Source organism: Perissodus microlepis, chromosome 20 (assembly GCF_051167445.1).
Source record: "Perissodus microlepis isolate ML-2025 ecotype Zambia chromosome 20, ASM5116744v1, whole genome shotgun sequence".
NCBI classification, from domain to species: Eukaryota; Metazoa; Chordata; class Actinopteri; order Cichliformes; family Cichlidae; genus Perissodus; species Perissodus microlepis.
Genome location: NC_140480.1, coordinates 14,871,386 through 14,892,799, shown reverse-complemented (window position 1 = coordinate 14,892,799; position 21,414 = coordinate 14,871,386). Strand labels below are relative to the sequence as shown.

General features: G+C 41.0%; 1 protein-coding gene across 2 annotated transcripts in view; it reads left to right on the top strand.

The window, feature by feature from the left end:
• The window catches only part of LOC146364292 (SLIT-ROBO Rho GTPase-activating protein 3-like), a 33,506-nt gene extending 12,369 nt beyond the window's left edge, over positions 1-21,137 (top strand). Inside the window, exons 5-24 of one of the 2 annotated variants that reach the window (XM_084916568.1) lie at positions 1,438-1,500; positions 1,596-1,769; positions 1,966-2,094; positions 2,294-2,515; positions 2,969-3,070; positions 3,225-3,410; positions 3,552-3,636; positions 4,901-4,928; positions 5,160-5,256; positions 7,584-7,644; positions 7,807-7,884; positions 10,176-10,304; positions 10,947-11,052; positions 11,183-11,410; positions 13,131-13,186; positions 13,284-13,455; positions 14,364-14,459; positions 14,656-14,763; positions 16,190-16,292; positions 18,071-21,137. In XM_084916568.1, coding sequence (XP_084772694.1) covers positions 1,438-1,500; positions 1,596-1,769; positions 1,966-2,094; positions 2,294-2,515; positions 2,969-3,070; positions 3,225-3,410; positions 3,552-3,636; positions 4,901-4,928; positions 5,160-5,256; positions 7,584-7,644; positions 7,807-7,884; positions 10,176-10,304; positions 10,947-11,052; positions 11,183-11,410; positions 13,131-13,186; positions 13,284-13,455; positions 14,364-14,459; positions 14,656-14,763; positions 16,190-16,292; positions 18,071-18,301 — 2,454 coding nt within the window. In that variant the 3' untranslated portion in view covers positions 18,302-21,137. Of the gene's footprint in view, positions 1-1,437; positions 1,501-1,595; positions 1,770-1,965; positions 2,095-2,293; positions 2,516-2,968; positions 3,071-3,224; positions 3,411-3,551; positions 3,637-4,900; positions 4,929-5,159; positions 5,257-5,770; positions 5,799-7,583; positions 7,645-7,806; positions 7,885-10,175; positions 10,305-10,946; positions 11,053-11,182; positions 11,411-13,130; positions 13,187-13,283; positions 13,456-14,363; positions 14,460-14,655; positions 14,764-16,189; positions 16,293-18,070 lie in introns of both variants that reach the window. The other variant, XM_084916569.1, reaches the window with a different exon arrangement.
• The last annotated feature ends 277 nt before the right edge of the window (positions 21,138-21,414 follow it).

Sequence of the window (21,414 nt, the reverse complement as noted above, 5' to 3'; positions counted from 1 at the left end):
CTGCTTCATACCCTGGTGGACGGGGCTATGGATCCCCACACTCCCTAGCAGATCGTTACATGGAGAAACCTTTGGAATACAAGCATGCTGATCCACACAGGTATGCACACAGGTGTACACACGGGTGTTCACAGACGCGGACTACACCTTTCTTGGCTGCTGCCTCAAAGCACATTGTGCGCTGTCTATCTTGCGTGCTGCACAATATCGTTTATTATTTAGTATCTACTGTTATCTACTGCTAGCTAGTTTATTGTGATGGTGCTGTTTTTATTATGTTGCTCTTTGTTGTTTGCTTTCTCTTCTGTTTTTTTTCTCCATACAGGTGATCCAGGCGTTTTGTTTGTTTGTTTGTTTGTTTTTTCCTTTCTTCCCCCCCTTCTCACCGTCTCTTCTCCCCTTTGGTTTTCTTTCTCTCCCTCTCTTTCTTTCATTCTTTCTCCCTGTCCTATCCCCCAGTCACGTCTGTCCCGTTTGTAGCAACCGAAAATAAAATAAATACATAATTATAATAAAGGTCAATCAAATGGACCAATATGGCAAGGCCATGATGATCCACTTGGTAAAATAAATCCGCTTTGCATCTTTCTTGGCCTTAAGACAACAATTCTGATGGCTAAAGATCCAAACAGGACACAAAAAAAAAAAAAAAAAAAAAAAACTGAGCAGGCTCCCAGACATGAAGTTTGACAAATACCAAATACAGTGACGGCTTTAATAGAGATCCTAATTTGTCTTGGTAACGCTGGGCCTCATTCACTTAAAAAAACATTACACAGACTCATCTTGTTCAAATTACTGGATGTCAGACATGCTCTCTGTACCTTCTAGGGGTTGAAATGTGAGCAGAATCTTAATTAAGCCACTACAGACATGTCAGAGGAGCTAAGAGGTTTTGTCTGGCCCGACATCAATCAGAGGAACTCTTTTAGTTTTTCTAATATCACTTTCAGCACTGTATTAAATGAATTACTGCTACAGATCAAAGTAATACTATGGAAACAATATAATACCAGCTAAGTTAAAAGTTTTCAACTATATATATATATATATATTTGTAAAATCCTCTGTTCTGAAAGAACAGCTTTAACCAGTTTTAGCAATCAGTGCTGGCGTTTGTGTTCTCTTGTTTTTAGAAAGGGAAGAGATAATTTCACCAAGACAGAATAACTAAATCATATTTAATAAACCTCCAGGTTTTAATGCTGTCAAGCTCTGAAGGTCCTAAATTCCCACAGACTCAAATTTAAAGGTTCCATGTTTTTCACCCTTTTCACTCCTAATGGTACCCTAATTCTAGCATTTAGCTGCTAGTACTATTTCTAGTACTCTTACCTGTTCTAGGAGACTTAGTGTAACAGGCCTTTAAAGTGTAAAGGGCATATCGCATTGGTGGGTAACAGGAAGCCATTTTTATATATTTTGTCTTTATTTCAGAGCAAAGAAGTTGGAATCCAGATGCAAGATGAGCTGCTGAAGGTTACCACTGAACTGCAGACGGTGAGCACATTATTCTGCCGTCCTGTGTGTAACAAGACAAAATACTACAGTCACTGAGACTAGCATATTGACATGGGTTTGTGCTATTGATGAAGGCTCTGAAGACGTATAACCAGTACCACACCGACTGCCTGATAGCTGAGGGGAAACTGAAGGAAGCCGAGCGGTTGGAGGAGAGACACACCGGCAAGTCAGCCGAACTGGGCCCCGGACAGCTGGGAGGGCAGAGGCGAAGCTCTGTTAAGAAGATGGAAAGACTGATGGAGAAGGTGAGCCTGTATTTCTGTGAGAGATAAAGAACAACAGCAGTCTTAATATGTTTCTCACAAAGCAAACCACTTCCTGTATTCAAGTGCCAGATACTTGAGTACTGTACATCCCAATATTTATCAATAGATGTGGATTCAAGTTGTTATTCGTGCTAATTCTCTCTCTTGCTTTTTATGTTTGTGTATGCACACGCAGAGGCATGGCAGAGTGCAGGAGACCCAGCTGAAGTGTACCAAGGCTCGTAATGACTACCTGCTGAATCTAGCAGGAGCAAATGCTGCCATGAACAAGTACTACCTGCAGGATGTCAGCACCCTCATCGACGTAAGAAACATGCACTTTGTGTCGGGTGATTGTATGTTCATGCATTTATGACACACCTCAGCCTTGTTGCCATTTTTCTGCAGAATAATAAATGAAAGTTGTCACAGGGAGAAGAAAAACAATAGTTTGAATCCACATTCATCCACATTTTCTCACACTTTTTTTACACCCTTTGTTTCTTCTCCCTCTCTCCTGCCAGTGCTGTGACCTTGGTTTCCATCTGTCTGTGGAGAGAGTGATGAAATGCTACCTGGCCAGCAGGTGGCGCATCCAAAAGACTGAGGAGACGGGGCTTAAGCAGTTGGAGACTGCGGTGACATCGCTGGACCAGAGTGGAGACAGAGATGCATTGCTGCAGCAACATGACGCCGCCTTCTGCCTTCCGTTCAGATTCAACTACCACCCACATGAAGGAGACCAGGTGAAGCTACCGTACCTCTGGTAGAGCTGTATGACCCAGCTCAAAGTGTTCAAAGAAATGTGTGAAAGTCTAAGTATAAATGCAAGAACAGCCACATCCATTTAAGATAAGGTAAGGTTCATTTATTATAGGTGACCTATGTGTTAATAACAGACCTATACACAGGGTTCTACCATTTCCTTTATTTCATTCGCCTCTCTCTCTTTCTACTCTCTCTGAGCAGTCCCATGAAATAAAGGCTAAATGCTCCCCTAACATCTTAAAAACAATCTGTTGGTTGCAGCCAATATTTCTTTTCTGGCTGTGACTAAATGAAACATTTACAAGTTTTCATTTCCTAGTGCTGTGTGATTTCACTGGTCAAAATATACCTGAAAGTTTGCTGAGATCAGCACCACTTTTCTTTTACTATACCTTATTTGACATTAGTTTTATATCTCTTGTGCATTTCAGGTGTGCGAGGTCAGTGCGGAGAGCCAGGTGAGGTACGAGTTGGAGACCAGGTTCCAGCAACTTCAGTCTCGACTTGCTGCCGTTACCTTGGAAACAGAGGAGGTCAGCTAATTGTTTTCTGCCTGTTTCCTTAATGGTCTGTCTGCCCTAGTCTGTCTGACACTGCGTTAGCCAGGGTGGAGCTTTGCAACATGAGCCTTAAACCTTGAACTCGGAGCAGCTAAACCGACAAATCGCCTTTTTTTGCCTTTCTCAGATCAGTAAAACGCTTAAAGCAACACTCGCAGCCCTTCTGGACACTATGTGTGACAGCGACTGTAACCCCTCCCCCGATGTGCCCAGCAACCTATCACACGAGCCGCCCGGTGGAGGCACCCTTCCAAAACTTACCCTTGCCAAGCGTCGAGCCAATCAACAGGAGACAGAGACCTACTACTTCACAGTGAGTTAATGAATTGACATGATTGACATGAGTTTCCTGATAGCAGTTTAAATGAGCAGTGGCTTTTTTCCAAACACAGATAAAAATGATCAACTGTTTTTGATTTATTCACTATTTCTTTCTTTTTTTTTTTTGTCTTAGAAAGTGAAAGAGTTCCTTACCAGCAGCTCTCTGGCCTCCAAACTTCAAGCCAAACATGATATCCTACAAGATGCCATACAAAAAGGTACAAGGAGGATGGATTTAATGCAGTTTGTTCCAGTGTTGCCTTTGATTATGTCTGCAAAATATCCACATACATTAACCAAAATCCAACATGGCCACAAACTGCCTCTTGGCTTAATGAGCATCTTGCAGGTTTTGTCACCCATGTGAAAAAACCTGTTAAAAATAAAACAGAAAGAAAGCATGACTGTACATGCTCCACAGTAACATTTAGAACAGCTACAACAGTCCAAGTATAATAAGACTGTATCAGTGGTACTCTCAGATTCTGATAGTTGTACTTCTCTCACCCCAACCGGTCGCAGCAGATGGCCGCCCCTCCCTGAGCCTGGTTCTGCCGGAGGTTTCTTCCTGTTAAAAGGGAGTTTTTCCTTCCCACTGTCGCCAAAGTGCTTGCTCATAGGGGGTCATATGATTGTTGGGTTTTTCTCTGTATCTATGAAGCGCCTTGAGGCGACTTTTGTTGTGATTTGGCGCTATATAAATAAAATTGAATTGAATTGAATTGAATTGATAGTGGTACTGAAGCAATACTGTGCATTGCACTGAACTCTGTCATACACACACATATACATATGTTACGAGAGATGTAATCACGCTCTCCAAAGTTATAGACTGTATACAAAAGATGGACATAGCCATGATGTCACCCGGTCATTTAGAGTTCTGTCAACCAATATGTTTTTATTTCTTTGTTTTATGTTGTTCTCAAGCCAAAAGTGACCATATTTAGATCAAAGGCTGGAGTTTTGTCAGCTAATGCTAGCAAGAATTGCTGGTTTATTGCATTCATACTGCAGGTGCAACATGCAGACAGGGATTCCTTCTCTTGACTGAGAAGTGACAGACCAATAAGGTACAAATATTTCACTGAGCAAAACTTGAGGGGAAAAATAAGTAGTCTTGGCGAGGATGGACCACACATGCTTCAAAATGCACCAGTAGCACAAACACAGTCGAGGTTTAGTTCAGTGATTGAAATCAACAGAGGAGAAGTCTAACAAGCAGCTATCGGCTATAGCTGTTACCTGTTGGTCAAAGGCAACACCTTGGAGTTTTGTTTTTATCTTTCCTGTCTGAATGTGGACATTTTAATATAGTAATCGATGGTAGTCCTTTTTGGAGCCATACTCGAGTTTATTAGACTTTCCACAGTTCCATATGCACTTGACTGAAAAATCAGTAGCACTCCCCGTTAACATTGCTGTGCGTTCTTTGCTAACTCTGACTCACTCTTTCACATATTTTCTGTTTCTGTCTTCCAGCTGAGGCCGTTGACAGCGACCCTTCCAGGTAAACAGACTTTATATGCAGCTGAGAATAAATCAGTGTGACTGAAATGGAGAGAGTACAGAGGACATGGAGAGAGGACAGTGATGGGCTAAATTTAAACCAAAATTGCTTTTTCCATGATGTATACGAATCTATTTCTAGAGGGGCGGACACCTGACTTTGCAGTTATCAACAATACTACACCTTGACTGTCACTATGGGATCATGCATTTTATCTATTATATTTCCCAGAATGCAATGTGCTCGGTCAGTGCGCGTTCGGAAGTCCAGACCTGTTTCCCAATTCTGCCACACACTCTTCAATACAGACATACTGTCCTACATAGAGGTAACACTCACATTCATTCACACAGAAAACCAAATCCGCTCTTCATTTGTTTTTACTTGTCTTGTATTGTTTGCTGCGCTGCTGTTCAAACCTTCCAAATGAAAACCTGCCACATTGATGCAGAAGAATTGGGGATTGTTGAGGGTTCTTGCAGCACATGCGCACAATGACAGCCCCCCACCCCCCTTGCCCCCTCCAGTGTAGTTACTGCTGCCTTCGTGTGTATGGTCATGCTTATGGCTTACTGCTGGCTTTCTCTCCTTTCAATCCATTCCCCCTTTTATCTCCTCCTCTCTCTCTTGTGAAAGGATTAAAATGCACTGGCCTCTTTGCTGCCTCCTCTCGACTCCTCTATTCAGTGTGTGTGTACATGAGCGTATGTGTGCGTGCGCGTATGCTTATGTGTGCCTCTTCCCACTGCCTCTAAATCTTTATTCCCCTTATTGTCCCCTCTCCCTTCTCTTCTAATCTGCTTTTTCTGTGTCCCCGCTCTGCTGTGTTTGGCTTGGTGCAGAAGAAGAAGGCGAATGTCTCGGACACAGGTACTCAGCACTGTCTGTGTGACTGCTTATGCAGTGCATGCAGACTTGGGACTGTTTACCACAAAAAAGCAGTCACCATGTCTAAGTCGTGTCCAGTGCAGCTTTTTTCAAGGAAGTTTTAGCAGCAGGTGTAAAGCTCTCTTTATGAAATGTGTATGCAGTATTCCCCCTTCAGTCTGGGTCTCTCCTGTTCATTAGCCAACTTATAAAGCACTTTGCTCAACCTTTTACGATAGAATGTGCTATAGAAATAAAATTGACACTGGCAGCCTGGCCTCAGCAACACGCACCGTAAATGTTTAATCTACTGAGGCCCTGAAAAACTGGTGAAATCTCACCATTTGCATGTTTACATACAGTACAACAGCTGAAAGTCATAGAAGTTGCTGGGTTTTTATTTACGTTACACCTATAGTTGTACTATATAATACAGATTTTTTTTTTCTGTGTACAATATCTCATCTCTTCGTTCTCTTCATCATGCCTTCCACACACATTTGAGTAGAGTTTTTCACCGACTAAAATGCCCAGTAGACAAAAAAGAGCAGACAAGAAAAACTGGTGCAGCTGCAAATGCACAGTCACGATAAGCTCCAATTTAACAACTAAAGAGTCAAAAATATTTCCCATTTTCTCTCATTTGATGATGATGATAGCTCAGTCATTTCAATGCACACAAAAGTTCAGGCATGAACTTATGTGCACAATCATGAGACTGGCAGGTTGAGTTTATTATGAACCTCATAATAATGATATTAATTTTATGCATCAGTGAGGAAATTGCCTAAAAATCACCTTGACTGGTGAGCTATCAAATTGACAATCATTATCAGTGTCACAGCCCTAATTTACTGTAGGGTTAGCTGAGTTTTGTTGAAAAAGTTGTTTTTTCTAAAATATTTTTTATATGTTTCTTTTTTTGTGTGCTTTAAACTAACATAGGACACTGTCAGTCTGCATGCTAGCTCTTGTTTCCACTGTGCTAGGCTACTAGCTTTAGCCAAAGTCTTTCTAGAAGTAAGTCTTGTGACTGGTAATGCCCCTGTGCAGTTATGTGGGCAGTTATTTTTGATGCCCCTATTTGAATGAATGAGAAAAGAGCCATAACCCTTTAATTATCGCTTGGTCTTAAAAACATCATGTGTAGAATCGACAGTCGAATCTGTTTAGAAAATGATTTAAAGGTTAGCTAAACTTTTCCTGTGCATGTGCAAAGTTTCATTAAGGCTGCATATCCCATCCGAATCTTGCAGTAATACAAAAAGGATCATCATTACATTACAGAAGTGTCCCATAGATTTCTATTCAGGACTCTTTAAGTGTCGACTTGCTTTTATAAAGTCTTTGTTTTAGCTTCACATAATGGACAACGGTGGCATGTCAGTCCTAGACTCACCACAAAACCAATAAACACGCTCCCCCAAATGCATTTTGTTCATATTTTCACCTGATGCCAGTACGAACAGTTTCACTATTCATCCACAAGATTGAGTTATGTAACTCAGTAATTTCAGTTGAATTTACAGGGATAATAGTTTTTAGATACTTGTAGCCAAGTGCCCTTAAAAGAACCTCAATTGATGAAACTTGTACTTTTCAGTCATCTTTAGTTTCTTGCATTGCATCTTTCTGCCTTGCATATTTCCCTTCCCTGTTATTGGTCTTCCTTTCTTTCATCCTTTTTTTTCCTCCCCCTCTCTTTGCATCTCTCTCTGCACTCTGTTTCTGTCTTCAGCACCGCGTTCTCGTCTCATCTCTCTTCTTCTAACCGTCTTTTTTCTGCAGAGCTCTGGACAGCAGATTCCTGTGGTGGTTGAAAGCTGCATTCGCTTCATAAACCTTCATGGTGAGTCAGTTTTTGTCATATCAGTAAGTCATGCTGTGAGAGCTTTGGACAGTGAAAATGAGTAGGTGGAAGGACCTGTTTTGTATTTTTTTGTGCACTTCTGCATATCAGGCATCTATGAACGCATCATATGGTGTGAATATGTGTTTGTGTGTATCGCAGGCCTCCACCATGAAGGAATTTTCAGAGTTCCAGGCTCACAGAGGGAGGTGAACCTCCTCAGAGATGCATTTGAAAGAGGTAAGTGCTTTCCTCGTTTTTTCTTTCGGTTTTTTTTTTTGTTTGTTTGTTTTTTGTATATGTGCTGAGATAGCAGAACTTTTTCCTCAGATGGAGAAAACTAAATCAAAGAAGAGAAGTTGTTTATTTACATTGCAATAAATATGTCAGTTAAAGTTTACACAATTAAAACTGCAGAACACTATAGTTGTTCCATTAGCACAAACTAGTGGTTTACAAAAACTGCGTTTGCAATGAAGCCAGAGCCAGTGAATGTAAGTCTAGCATAACTGAGGGTTGACCTCAATCAACCAAGTAAATTTTAGCGACTCGAATGACTGAGCTGGATCATTCATGGCCATTTATTTACACAGGAATACTACATTTGTCTTTATCAAGCTTGCACTGTTTCCCAGCCATCTATCTTCTTCCACTTATCCAATTCAGGGTCATTGTTGGGGTGGCTCGTGGATTCAAACCCAGGAAACTTCCTGTCATAGTCCTGGGATTTTTGAGCTTGGAATTTTGAACATTTTTAGTTTTGTACAATCAGTTGGGTTTTTTATTACTCACAAAATGAGTTTGATGTCTTTAGAATCTCTTTAGTTCCACTTTCCATTTGTACTAGAGATTTATTGTTCCTCAACGTTTGATTTCCTTTTATTCACCAATCTCTGTGGTTTCATAGTTTCAGGTGTTTATTGTTTAGATTTTTGTGTTCTTTGTTCCCATTAGGTAGTTGTTTTCCTTTTCTCATAACCTTAAGTAGTTTCTGCTGTGTAATTAAAAACTTTTTTTTTGTTTACCTAGTTTGCCAGTGAGTCCTGTATTTGGGTCCTGTTTCTTCCAGAACCATGACACTTTTTTGTTGTTGCTGTGAGGCAGTGATGCTAACTACCACACCAACATACCATCCTAAAATGGTTTAATGTGATTAATTATAGTTTTTCAACCATCCATCCATCTACCAATCACCATAGGGCTAGATGCATGCTACATTCTGGGCCGTGTCAGTAATCAGTTTTCAGTTATTTTTTTGGCATCAATGTTCCAACAAATCATATGTGGCTGTTTTAGACATGATGCACTGCCTGAAACTGCACCTGTCTCTAAAACCACTAACCTCATCCACACACACACAAAACATTGTCCAAATACCCCAGCAAGTTTGTCTGTGGCCCACTTGCCCATCTGCTCTGGATGCTCAGATGTCAAATTGCATGTGCCTCAGGATATCTCTGAACCCTAGTTTAGGTCTGACATGGTTTTTTGTTTTTTTGATGAAAAAGATAATGTAAAAATTATTAACTTCCCGCTAACCATTGGCCACAATGAGTTTTAAGAAACACCCCACAACAGCACACATAAAATAGGTCTGGGAGAAATTACAAATATAATACGTCTATAAACAAATATCTGCATATGACCACACAGATATCTGTAGGTAGGGGACATGACTTTTGGTTCTAAAAGCTTTCTGGTTTCTGGTCCGCTTCTAGTTCGGTTGGTACTGACAGCCAGTGGCTTTGTTTGCGAGCTTGTAAAAAGGTCATGTGAAGTGCAGAAGACTAAACGTTTTTCCCAAATCAACCTCAAACTACCGGCTGTTATCTGACAGTTTTAGCTTCTTAATAGCTCTTTGTATTCATAAACAAGAACTAGTACACAACGTTTTGGCTCAAATGTTCTTTAGTTACAGCCCTGAAAAGCAGACCATGTTCCAAGAGGCTGACACCAACGTTACAGTGTCCTCCTCATGATTCTGCAAGGGCTTGGATCTGCTTGGAGAGCGCCAAACATAGCACTTTCTTCACTTTTCTTTTCTTCTGTGTTGCAGTTTTTAATAACAAAGCAGTTCATCATTTTCTCCTCATGTGGATGTCGCTTTTTTGAGAGAGAGAGAGAGAGAGATTTTTAATGTGTGTGAGTGAAACAAATCCTTTCAGTTTACTCAAGTGGAACTAAACGAGTATAATAGGATCACCCACTTGTCCGTGTTGTCAGCAGCTCTTCATGATTGAGTCAGCAAGCGAGTATTAACCTGTAACCTGGTCTAAGTTAGATTGCAAATACATCTTACCTTTACAGTTATGCAAATTCTAACTGGCATGAATCCTTTTTGCCAGTGACTTTCATCATCTATTCGCTAACTTTGTCTTTTCAGCGCTGAGCTGGTAGCATGCAGTTTACACTGTGAGATCTGAGACAACAACATAGAGCTAAAAGGCTTCATAGAGTGAAGGAAAAAGCTCATGCCTGTGTCCTCTGCTACTCCGATTCAGTCATCTCACGTGTGTTTAACCTCTGTGTAGGAGAGGATCCTCTGTCAGATAGTGAGTGTGACCTGGACTCTGTGGCCGGTGTGCTGAAGCTGTACTTCAGAGGCCTCGAGCCTCCTCTCTTCCCCTACGACAGCTACACTCAGCTGCTGGAGTGTGTCCGTAAGACCCCTTATGTAACTTCTCTATGTGTGTGTGTCTGTTTTCAGATTGTGTACTGGTTTCACTTGGGCTTTTTCATGTCTGCTTTCAGTTACTCGAGTATTTCTGGAACATTGTAGTTCCTAGATGCTTTCTCAACCTTGGTTAAGCTGGCTCATCCCGTCGCGTACTGTGCAGTGAACCATTTTTTGCCTGTGATCCTGTTTATCTTGATATAACTTCACTGATGCTCAAACACAAAGCAGCAAAAACAATGCAGCGTTGATGCAAGAAGATGCAACTTATACAGTTGGTTCTTGCAGCGCATAGTTTGCTGTGTGTTTATCCCTTCCACTATCTCCCTGTTATTTCTGTAGGTCTCTTCCCAATTCAGTTTTTTTTATTTTTCCAGGACAGATGCTCTGAGTCACAATTTGCACAGCTAACCAGTGCTGCAAACCTGCCTGGGGGTTGTTTACTCCCCTTAAATTTGTAGATTTTCCATTAGTGGCATAGCATAATCAATCCATCCTCCTCGCCTCTTTCTTTAAGGAAGGATTTTGGGTGAATTTTGGTCAATTCAGGCTTGGAAAAACTTAAATGCAACAACTAAAACTTGAAGTTTTAGTTCATCAGGTCATTTTGTTTTCTTCCTGTCATCAGAAATCGAGGAGGAGGTGGAGAAAGCCGTCCAGATTAAAACGATTGTCTCGACCTTCCCGAGGCCTCTCCTCATCGTGATGCGTTACCTTTTTGCTTTCCTCAACCAGTAAGTTGCACCAAATCCCAGTGTGGGATATTTTCACATATCAGATATGTGGCATGCTCATAAAACTGCACACTTGTGCCAGAAATAGAAAGTCACCATGTGCGTGTTTGTGTTTCTCTTTTTTTCTCAGTGTGTCTCAGTACAGCGACGAGAACATGATGCAGCCCTACAACCTGGCTGTTTGCTTCGGTCCAAGCCTGCTGAGGGGGATGGATTCTGATGACGCTGTTGCTAGGCAGCCACAGGTTAACGACCTTGTCAAGACCATGATCCTTCAGCATGACAGCATCTTCCCCAGCCAATCGGAGCTGCCGGGCCCTGTTTATGAGAAGCACATGACTCTGGAGCAGGAGTACTGGTGAGAGGAGTACTCATTGATAAAAATGTTGTTTTTGCTGCAAAAAGACAACAACTCTAAGTTCTTAACAGACAGCAATTTCAGTGAACACAACGCAAAGTAAGAAAACAACTTTTTCAGTTTGACATCAAAAGCAGCGAGTTGCGACCTGCTAGTCATGAAAATAATGTTGTCTAGTCCCTTTGTTAACCCTTTGTTTAAGCCAGCGTTCATTGGATTGGCTGCCCCTCACAAACCGATGGTTTGAAATGCAGGTGGGTGGGGCTCTTTGTTTACATCAAACTACAGAGGACTGATTTCAAAGACACCCTGAAAATCAAAGTGTAAAAATTCTGCAGCAGGCTAGTTCATTTTGCAGAAATTTAATTGTAGCAACTCAAAATGGTACTCAATTTGTATGCCTCCACCTGCTCGTATACATGCATCACTATAAATGAGATGGTGGATAGTGTCCTGGGGATCTCCTCCCACATCTGGACCATCACTGAGCTCCTGGATAGGCTGAGGTGCAACCTGGAAGCATCAAATGGACTGAAACATAATTTCCCCGAGGTGTTCCATTAGGTCAGGTGGGGTCCTCAGGCCACCACATGAAGTCTGTTTCACATTGTTGGTCAGAGACATTCACACCAGTGTCCTGCTGGAGGTCATTTTTAAGCTCTGGTAGTGCACAGCCTGCTCCTCCTTGCACAAAGGAGCAGATATCTGTCCTGCTGATGAGTTAAGGACGTTCTACATCCCTGTCCAGCTCTCCTAGAGTAACTGCCTCTCCTGGAGTCTCCTCCATGCTCTTAAGACTGCGAGAAGACACAGCAAACCTTCTGGCAATGGCACGTATTGATGTGCCATCTTGAGGAGTTGGACTACCTGTGGAACCTCTGTAGGGTCCAGGTATTGCCTCATGCTGCCAGTAGTGACACTAAACTAATGCAAAACTAGTGCGAAAAACTAAAAATACGAGGAGGGGAAAAAATGTCAGAGGCCTCCAGCTGTAAAAGCATTTCTGTTTTAGGGGTTGTCCCATTGTTGCCCCTCTAGTGCATTAACACCAAAGCAGCTGAAACTGATTAATACCCCCTCTGCTACAAAACTGAGAGGATCAATATCCCAGAAATTTGGCTGATGTTTGATCCTGTACTCGGATTAAAAAGTGTACCTTTGGGCTTTTTTGAGCAGTAAATTAAGTAAATACATAAAAGTGCCTATCACGCTCAGTCTGAAAAGATATTTGTTGAAGTATTTACTGTTGTCAGTAAATAATTGGGCAGCAGCCTTTTTGCTCCAGAGATTTGTTGTTCATGTCAAACTTTTAAGACTCAGGCTGAGATGGTTCCAAGTACATAAAGCATCTTCGCCCCTCAGCCCCCTTTTCATGGTTCATCCTCTTGAAACAGAATTTCATGCCATGCCAAAGGCACTTCTGTGTAGCTCACAATGCTTTGTGTAAAAACATAACGCTTAATGCTATTAAGCCGATTGCTCGCTAAAATGGAACACTAGCCTCCAGGCTAACCCCCTACAACCCAAAGTCAGTCTGTTTCCTTCATGATCTTTTTATTAAAAATCATTCTGTATGACATTAGACCAAGCCTGAGGTTTTAGGGTCATTTGGGAAATCTCACAGCAGTATGAAGTCTTGCATAAAGAGAGGCTGTGGTGTGACAGTTAGCGGAAGAGAAGAGGAACCGAGCATGACTTTGGTTTTTCTGCTTTTCTGCAGTGAACCAATCACAGAAGAGGGAGATGGGGAGACCGAGCATCTGCCCAGTGAGGATGGTCAGTACGCATAAGCACCAACCCTGCCACATTATTGTACTGTTACACCACAAAGGTACATTATAACCTTGCTTTGTGTGTCTGCTGGTGTGTACAGAATGGGAGGCGGTGGCTATGTTTGACTACGTGGCGAGATCCCCGGCGGAGCTTTCCTTCAAGCAGGGAGAGCCTCTCATCCTTCACAGCAAGGCCTCTTCTGATTGGTGGCGAGGAGAGGTGGGAGGGGTTAAGGGCCTCATCCCTCACAAGTACATCAGTGTGCTGGAAGGGTGAGTGACATTTCTATGTCACATAACCACTGCCAAAATGAAATTTCATGACACCCTTAAGGCATCATTATCATTTCATACAGAATTTACTGTTTTTGCCTGCTATTCAGGTCAGTTTATTCAGTGCCACAATTCAAAGTGAAATTAAGGCAAATCGGTTTCCCTGAGTGAGCGCCACGGCAGCCTGCAGTATGACTGGATAGATTTTCTTTAATAACTCATACATTTGGATACTGTTAAGGTTTAAAGTTAGGAGTGTGGCTGCTTTGAACGACAAGTGCCGACACGGGCACGTTGGGTAATTCGATTCACTGAACTGGACCTCTCCATTACAAATGGCCCCACTAATATTCTTTACCAGTTAAAGTGACAGGAAGTGACAAAATGAAAGAAAAACAGCGTCTGTGTGTGTGTGTGTATGCTGATTGGATGCCATTAAATCAGATAAACTGGTAGAATTTAAAACCCACAAGTGGAGAGAGAAAGTATTTCAGCATCAATTCATGTTCTCTGCTTGTGTGTAGGTGTCTGAACTGCATATCTAATTCATAGCGCCTTATACCAATCCACAGTTATCTCTAATACAGATATGAAGAGATAACAGTGCTATGATATCCAACATTTATCAAAGTTAAAAACTGTGGCCTCAAACATTCCCAGGAGGGTGATTAAATATCAGTGCAGACTAAGCACCATCAGGACATCACAAGTTTCTCAAAGGTCATTTTCTTTTTTGAGGAGCTGTTGCTTTATTTTGAAGTTATTTTGTTCTTGTCACACATAAGTTCACCTCTGCTGCTGGTCCCTCCTACAAAACGTTTGTTGCTCAGTCTTCATCCCATATTTAAAACTGTACTGCTTGTACTTTCTCTCGTGAAATATATCTCTCTCTTCTTCTCCTCCCTTAGGTCAGATCGAGGGAAAAGAGAAGAAGGAGGAGGTGGAGGAGGAGGCAGCACTGGAAACCTGACAGCAGAAGATCCACAGACAGAGAACACAACCCGGTACACAGAAGCATACACAGACGAACAAACACACTCAAATGCACACTGCGGTTTATTAAAAACATGTAATAGCCATAAACATCTAAGTACACAAAGTCATACGTCTACCCAGCTCCACATTTTTGTACAAAGAAGCATATAAGCTCGTGTGCGTAAATAGACTTGAAAGTTCAGAAGTTTCTGTGTGTCTTCACAGGATGCGGGTGAACAGCGATAGCGCTTCGTTGCCAGGACGGCAGAGAGGAAGTGAGGGGAGCCCTAGTCGAAAGCCACCAGCCTCCCCCGCCACACGACACCTGCCAGTGTAAGACTCGCACCTATCTTGACGCACTGCAGGCCTCATGCATGTTCAGCGTTACTCAGATTGATATAAATCAGGTTTGCAGCCAGTTGAGACTGTGAATAAACTCTGTTCAGGAAAAAACTGCATGAGGGGAAGTAATGTACACGTGAGAGCCGGGAAGTTTTTGCATTACATTTTTTGTACAGCACCACATCACCCTCTGTTTGGACTGCTTACTGAGAGTTACAGTGGGAGAAAATAAAACTGTCATTATCTATATACGTGTGCATCTATCTATACAAACAATGTGCAACATTACCATTTACATAGTAGTACAGTCTTTATTTGCATACATCTGGTCATTCGCAAACTGAAGGCATATTACATCCACTGTAATATCTCATTTTTTTCCACTTACAGTCAGGTACATTCAGTAATTTTTTTAGGTTATGTATTACAAAAAAACTGTATCATAAGTCTACACAGAACAGCTTGGAGTTACGTCTTGCAACAAACTGATGCATTCTCATTAACTTTCCCAAAGTTTTACAGCTTCTTCCAGAGTAAAGGTGCACGCTTCTCACCTGGCATTGACAGCTGAGTTAAACAGCAATCTGACAGCCTACACAATAATTTTCTTCAATTCAATTGTTTATTATATAGCACCCAATCATAACTCAAGGCTCTTAGTACCGTAAGGACCCTACAATGACGTCTGTGTAAAAGTGTAAACTATTTAAGGGTGGGTGATTTTTCCCGAAGTGGTTGTGGCAATCACCCGCCAATCAGGATTGGTGGAATGAGACTGTTGCTTTTGAGAAATACGCAGGGAGGAACTAACTAAGGGAGTGTTCAGGGTCACCTGATCCAGCCCTAACTATAAGCTTTGTCAAAAAGGAAATTAAGCCTAATCTTAAAAGTAGAGCGGCTGTCTGTTTTGATTTTTAATGTTTCAGAACTCTTAATAACAGTGCACTATTCTGGGTTAAACTGCTAGTCACTACTCTTGTATTTTTCAGTTTTACTTCATGGTGCCGGTGTCCTTGTGTCTTTGTATCAGTAGCCCGACACACTGATGCAGAAATTTGTCCATTTGGCTCATCTCCACAGTATTTCTGAGAAGAGCTGCAGCTGCTTACAGGTTTAGGCGGAAGCAGCACTTTCTGCTGCTGAGGATGAGGAATTAGACTTTGCGGATTTATGAATCAGATTGTGGAAAAGCAGAGCTACAGCATAGAAAGTAACATAGCAGGTCAGAACACTGCTTTCCACAATTGCACAATGCAGCTGTAGAATAAATGAGGCAAAGCCCAAAACTTTAGTCTTTATAGCGTGAGAAGATGGAGAGAAACTTTTTCAACTCATTAAAGTAAGGTTCAGATCAGAGGTGGCATCTGCCCGTGTCTTTCAGCATCTCTGTTAAGTTGTTTATGTTTTTTTCTTTCAGGTCTCAGGAGCGAAGGCACACGTTGGACACTCTGAGACAGGGAAACTTCAGACCCCCTGACAGACCTCCATTCATTCAGGCAGAAAGAACACCAATTGATAAGGTTAGTGGTGTGCCATATTCAACCCTTTGTTAACAACCAAAACAAAAGCATTACATTAAGAAAAATTCTAAAATGTGGGTATGACTTTTTATAAAAACGTCCAGAAGTTCAAATGTATGCACAATATGAAGCAGTAACTTTGCTGGTGGTGTTTTTTTACGATGTTTCATCTGACGAGTGTTAGCTTGCTAGTTTTGCTCGTTGACGTTAGATTTATATTAGAGACTTTTGCATTGTGGCTCACAGCTGCAGGTCTATTTTTGCTTTAAAATGTTAGTTTTAGAGTTGCATCTCTGTCCTGGCTTGCTTTACTGGGTGTTTATTATGCACTCACATAGTCTAAAAGTAGATGTTGGTGCAATTTATGAAGGTTGGTATTACTACATAAAGACTATTAAAAGCAGCCGTGGTGGGCTTTGGGTTTTTTTTTTTGCTCTTCTTTCTGGTTAACACCACTAATGCAACTGTGAGAAAGGCGGTTATATATATATTCAGAACTGATGATTAGAGAGGGGAAGTACTTGTTATTTTACAGAGAAGAGCTCTAGATAGAAAAATCTGAAAATCCTCTGGAGCCCACTGAAACTCTGAGGTCTTCATCACGGCTGTTTTTATTAGTTCATTCCATTTATTAGTTCAGATTGCTTTAAAAAAATCATTTAAACAATCAGTTGCCATATTTGTTCCAAGTGACACATTTTTGTCAACCTGCACAGTAACTTAACTAACCACTTACCACCACTGCAAACCGTGCATGATCAATCACTGCTCTAAGGCATTACTATCATCACATAATTATTTCCCAGCATACAGTAATGTTTAATCAAAGCATGTTTTCACATAATAAGTGTGTGGTTGTGTAGCATTACTTCTTGAGAGCAATTTCCTCATACTCTTTCCATCCTTGTTAAATTGGACAAGTAACGCATGTGATAAAACACTCCGATAATCTGAATAAAGAATGACAGCATCCATTTTCTTGGAAATGGTCCTTTATATCAGCGGTCCCAAACCTTTTTTGCGCAACAGACCGGTTTAATGTCAGACAATATTTTTACGGACCGGCCTTTAAGGTGTCGGTGATAAATACAACAAAATAAAATGATACGATCAAGACAAAACTGTGGTATTTTGTAAATATAATAATAAACGCAAATTCACTGTGTAATTGTGTAACTTTATTAGCAGCGTCCTGAAATGCACCAACAACATTGAGAATAACATCCTCCTCTCTGCCCCTTAAAGCTCTCTGGTCGCTATGGTAACGCATAAATATTTCTTTCAAAATAAGACACACAACTTCAACACGGGAAACCGAGTTAACGATAAAAGCCCCGAAAACCTTAAATTTTACACCCGAGCCACAACTCTGGCGGCCTGGTACCAAACGACTCACGGACCAGTACCGGTCCGTGGCCCGGGGGTTGGGGACCGCTGCTTTATATGATATTTGGATCACTTCTTGATTCTGAGTAAGTAACTATGATGTTAGATGTGAGAGTGAATTCATTCTACAGTGAGAACACCACCAGCAACTTATGTTGTTCAGTCATTGGACTTTCTGTTAAAGTCTAGATTAAATTGACTTTGTATACAAAACTCCACCTTCAGAGTCGCTCAGTTATGAGATTCTAAGTTAGAGCCTTCACAAAAAAGTGATGAAAAAAAGGACCTTCCAGTCTTTAACAGTGTCAGGATGCAGCAGTAGAATAATGCAGTATGTAACAGAAAAACTTTGATGTTCACCTCCCCTCCTCCTCCTCCTCTCGCTCTCTCAGGAGATGATCAACCGTCAGATGAACTCGGTGTTCAAGGAGCTCCTGTCTCGCCAGCCTCCCTTGCAGGGGTCCGGCATCACTGCACCTGTGGCCACTGCAGCCCCTGCACCCTCCTCTTCCTCCTCCTCCTCTTCATTGTCCACCTCCTCCTCTGTTCCTCAGGCTGCCCCTGTGGCCAAAAAAGCAGGATTCGGTCTCAGAGGACGGGCCCTTTTCAGACCGGTGGACTGAGACTGAGGAGGGGACAACCAGGAAATTATTGATTCATTGTCTGACAATGATAATTATCCCGCTGATGCCAATTGTGCATTTGGGAAAGATCTTGATTTTTTTTTTCTTCTGTTTTTTCCTATTTTTTTTGGACACGTGTATAATAAGTGAGTCTCTGCCATCTCATAGTGCCACTATTCTCTGTGCCGTGTATGTCCAGTGTGTCTGGTTTTGGTCTCTTTTTTTGCTTTGTTGTTGTTTTTTTATGGCCTGGTCTGCTTTTGTTCTCCATGCGTTTGGGATTTTTGGAGAATCAGGGATGTGACTTCACCAGACTGACTATTTAAACGCAGTTGCCATGATACTAACTGTACATCAACAACAGAAGACTAAAACTGCCCCCTAGTGGCAGGTCTGAGATCAGTTCACCCAAAAACCTTTTTCCTTATTTAAAAGAGAAAAGAAAACTGATCTGGGGCCTGTGTCTAGGAGTGCCTTCACATCTTTTACTCTACATGTTTAATTCACTTGAAAAGATCTGATAATTTTCAATTCTGCATATTATAATAAAAATGTGACCCAGGCAGATGTGTATGGAACCCAAAGTGTTCAGTATTAGCAGCAAAACATTGTGGCATGATAAAAAGAAAGTGCTCCCTGTTTCAATTCTAAAGGTTTGACGTATCATCACTGCATAATAAAAATAATCTTTAGCAGATCTTAAAATTAAGTAAATATAACCTCAGATGAAATACAAAATACAACACATTTTATTGAGGTATTGAAGTGTGTGAAGAACTAAGTACTCCTTTACTGCTTTCATATGAAGTAACAGAAATAGTGTCCAGGTGCTGCTATTCAAATCCACCTGATTAACTGAATCAACAAGCAAGTGTGACCATGTATCATCTGCAATGATCTTGGGAGGCATCTGTTGCTGTCCATCAGTCTGGAAAGGTTTTTTTACACATTCCAAACAGTCTGAAGTCCATCATTCTACAGTGGAAAGGAATATTTACAAGTGATAAATATTTAGGAATGTTGCCAATTTTCTCAGGAGTGAATGTCCTGGGAAATTTATTGAGCTACAACTGAGTGAACAGGCCTCATTTAGAAAGTTTAAGTTATTAGCAGTATACCTGGAAAAACACTGATCCAATATGGTTTGTATAGAACAGGAAATGGCAGATTTTAAACATGATTGATTATATGACATCAGCTAACTATTTCACCAGTTAACAAAAGTTTACTGTCTAACCCATTTGTTTTTTCCAGCTGACTCTTTTTGGAGAACAACATGCTAGGCATATCATATTTGTTGCTTTATATAAAAGATGTTTATTGGAGTTACAGCAGTAGCTAATTTAGAATTGGTTTGGTTTGGTTAGCAGCTCACCCTGCTAGCTCAACAGCTAGCAAGGTTAGCTGTTAGCTGCTTTAGGACGGTAGCATACTGCTAAAAAAAAAAAAAAGCTAGTGAAAAACACCTCTGTCATTAAATAGTGTGTTATTGGAGAAAAAAAAAATAAAACAAAAAGATTTTTTTTAAATATTTTGTGAATATTTTTTTGAAAAATTCCTTTCAAGCTAAAAAAAAATGATCAAGCAACTTTTTATAATGATTACATCCTAAATCACCTCACAAATTACAACTTAACATTTACATTTATTATTCTGTTGATTGTTTATTTCATATTAATTTATTGAAAACTGAACACTTTGAGACTCCGTGTGTGTTAGCTAGATACGCTGTTAGCATTGAGGTTGGTATACTTGGTCTTTGCATAACAGCATGTTGTGTTGAAAAAACACAGAGAAGAAAAACACATTCCCCTTCATATGTGACGTGGCCTGATATGTTGGCCAAATCTCAGGGCTTATGCAGAGTTAAGGACAGGCTAACTCAGGTTTGGCTTAGAAGGAATAAGAAAGGGTTTTCTCTCAGGTCTTAGGTCGACTTACTCTTCAGCTGGAAACTGTGCCCTTGTCTCGAGAGCCAAAACGGCCCCTATATCAGAGAGGTGTCCAACTCTTTCTTTGATTTAAACTGTGAACACCATGGCGCCATGGTGTGGATGAAACTCATTCATCCACACTTTGGGCCCCCCTTGCTGTGTTTATGGCACCATCATAGGCACTATAAAACATGGACGTAGCTACCGTGATGTCACCTGTTGGTGTCTGAGGTCCCGTTTTGAAGCCACAAGATGAACATTTCTGTTGTCGCCATCTTGGTTCCAAGACACTGGCTCCAATGAGGACAAGCAGCAGTGAAACTGCTTGCTCACTGGACAATATCTTGTGACTGACAAGTTGTTAGACAGTGCATGAGCAGAAAATGCCACTGCTAATCTTCCTTTTTGAGACATGATATAACCAAGATTTTACTTTTTATTATTATTGTATATGACCCAAAACAAGTGACTAAAGTAAAGTTTTACCCAAAGACCCCTACAGTCTTTTTCAACAACAGCTATTGCCATCTGGTGGCCTTCAGAGAGAATGCAGGTTTTTAGGCACTTCTGCATTGGCTTTATTTTTAGGACCAGGAAGCATGTTTTTTCCCCACAGGTCCCATTCAAATGTGTTTCAGGATTCCTGCAGCGAGGTGAATAGCTCCTTTGACTCTAAAAGCATTTTAAAATCTTACATACATCATCTCACATTTTTTGTGTTTCAGTATTGGAAAAATGAAAGAAGAGTTGTTTTGTTTTCCCTTCTTTTCTTGATTCTGCATCTATGGTTAAAACACCCTGTTGTTCTGGATCACTGTTCGATGATGTCACTAAGTTTACTGCGTCCAACTGTATATGTGGTTAAAAAAATGAATAAAGATGACAAAGTGATGAATGGTTAACAGATTGTTGTTGTATTTAAGGGGATTGTTGTTGGGGCGTGATGGGGGTACAAGTGGTTGCGCTGTGCTTCTGAACATGACTCTCCAGTAGTCACTCAAAGATTTTGCCTCTGGAAAAATAAGCAACCCCAACTTCCTGCGTGTGACAGTCTCTCTTGCAGTCTGACTCATCACTGTGGTGAATCAGTGTTGTATTAATGTTAATTGAAACATGTTTACGACATAATTGGTCTCTGTGGGTGCATGTGTCATTGTTTCTGTTTTAGGAAACCACACC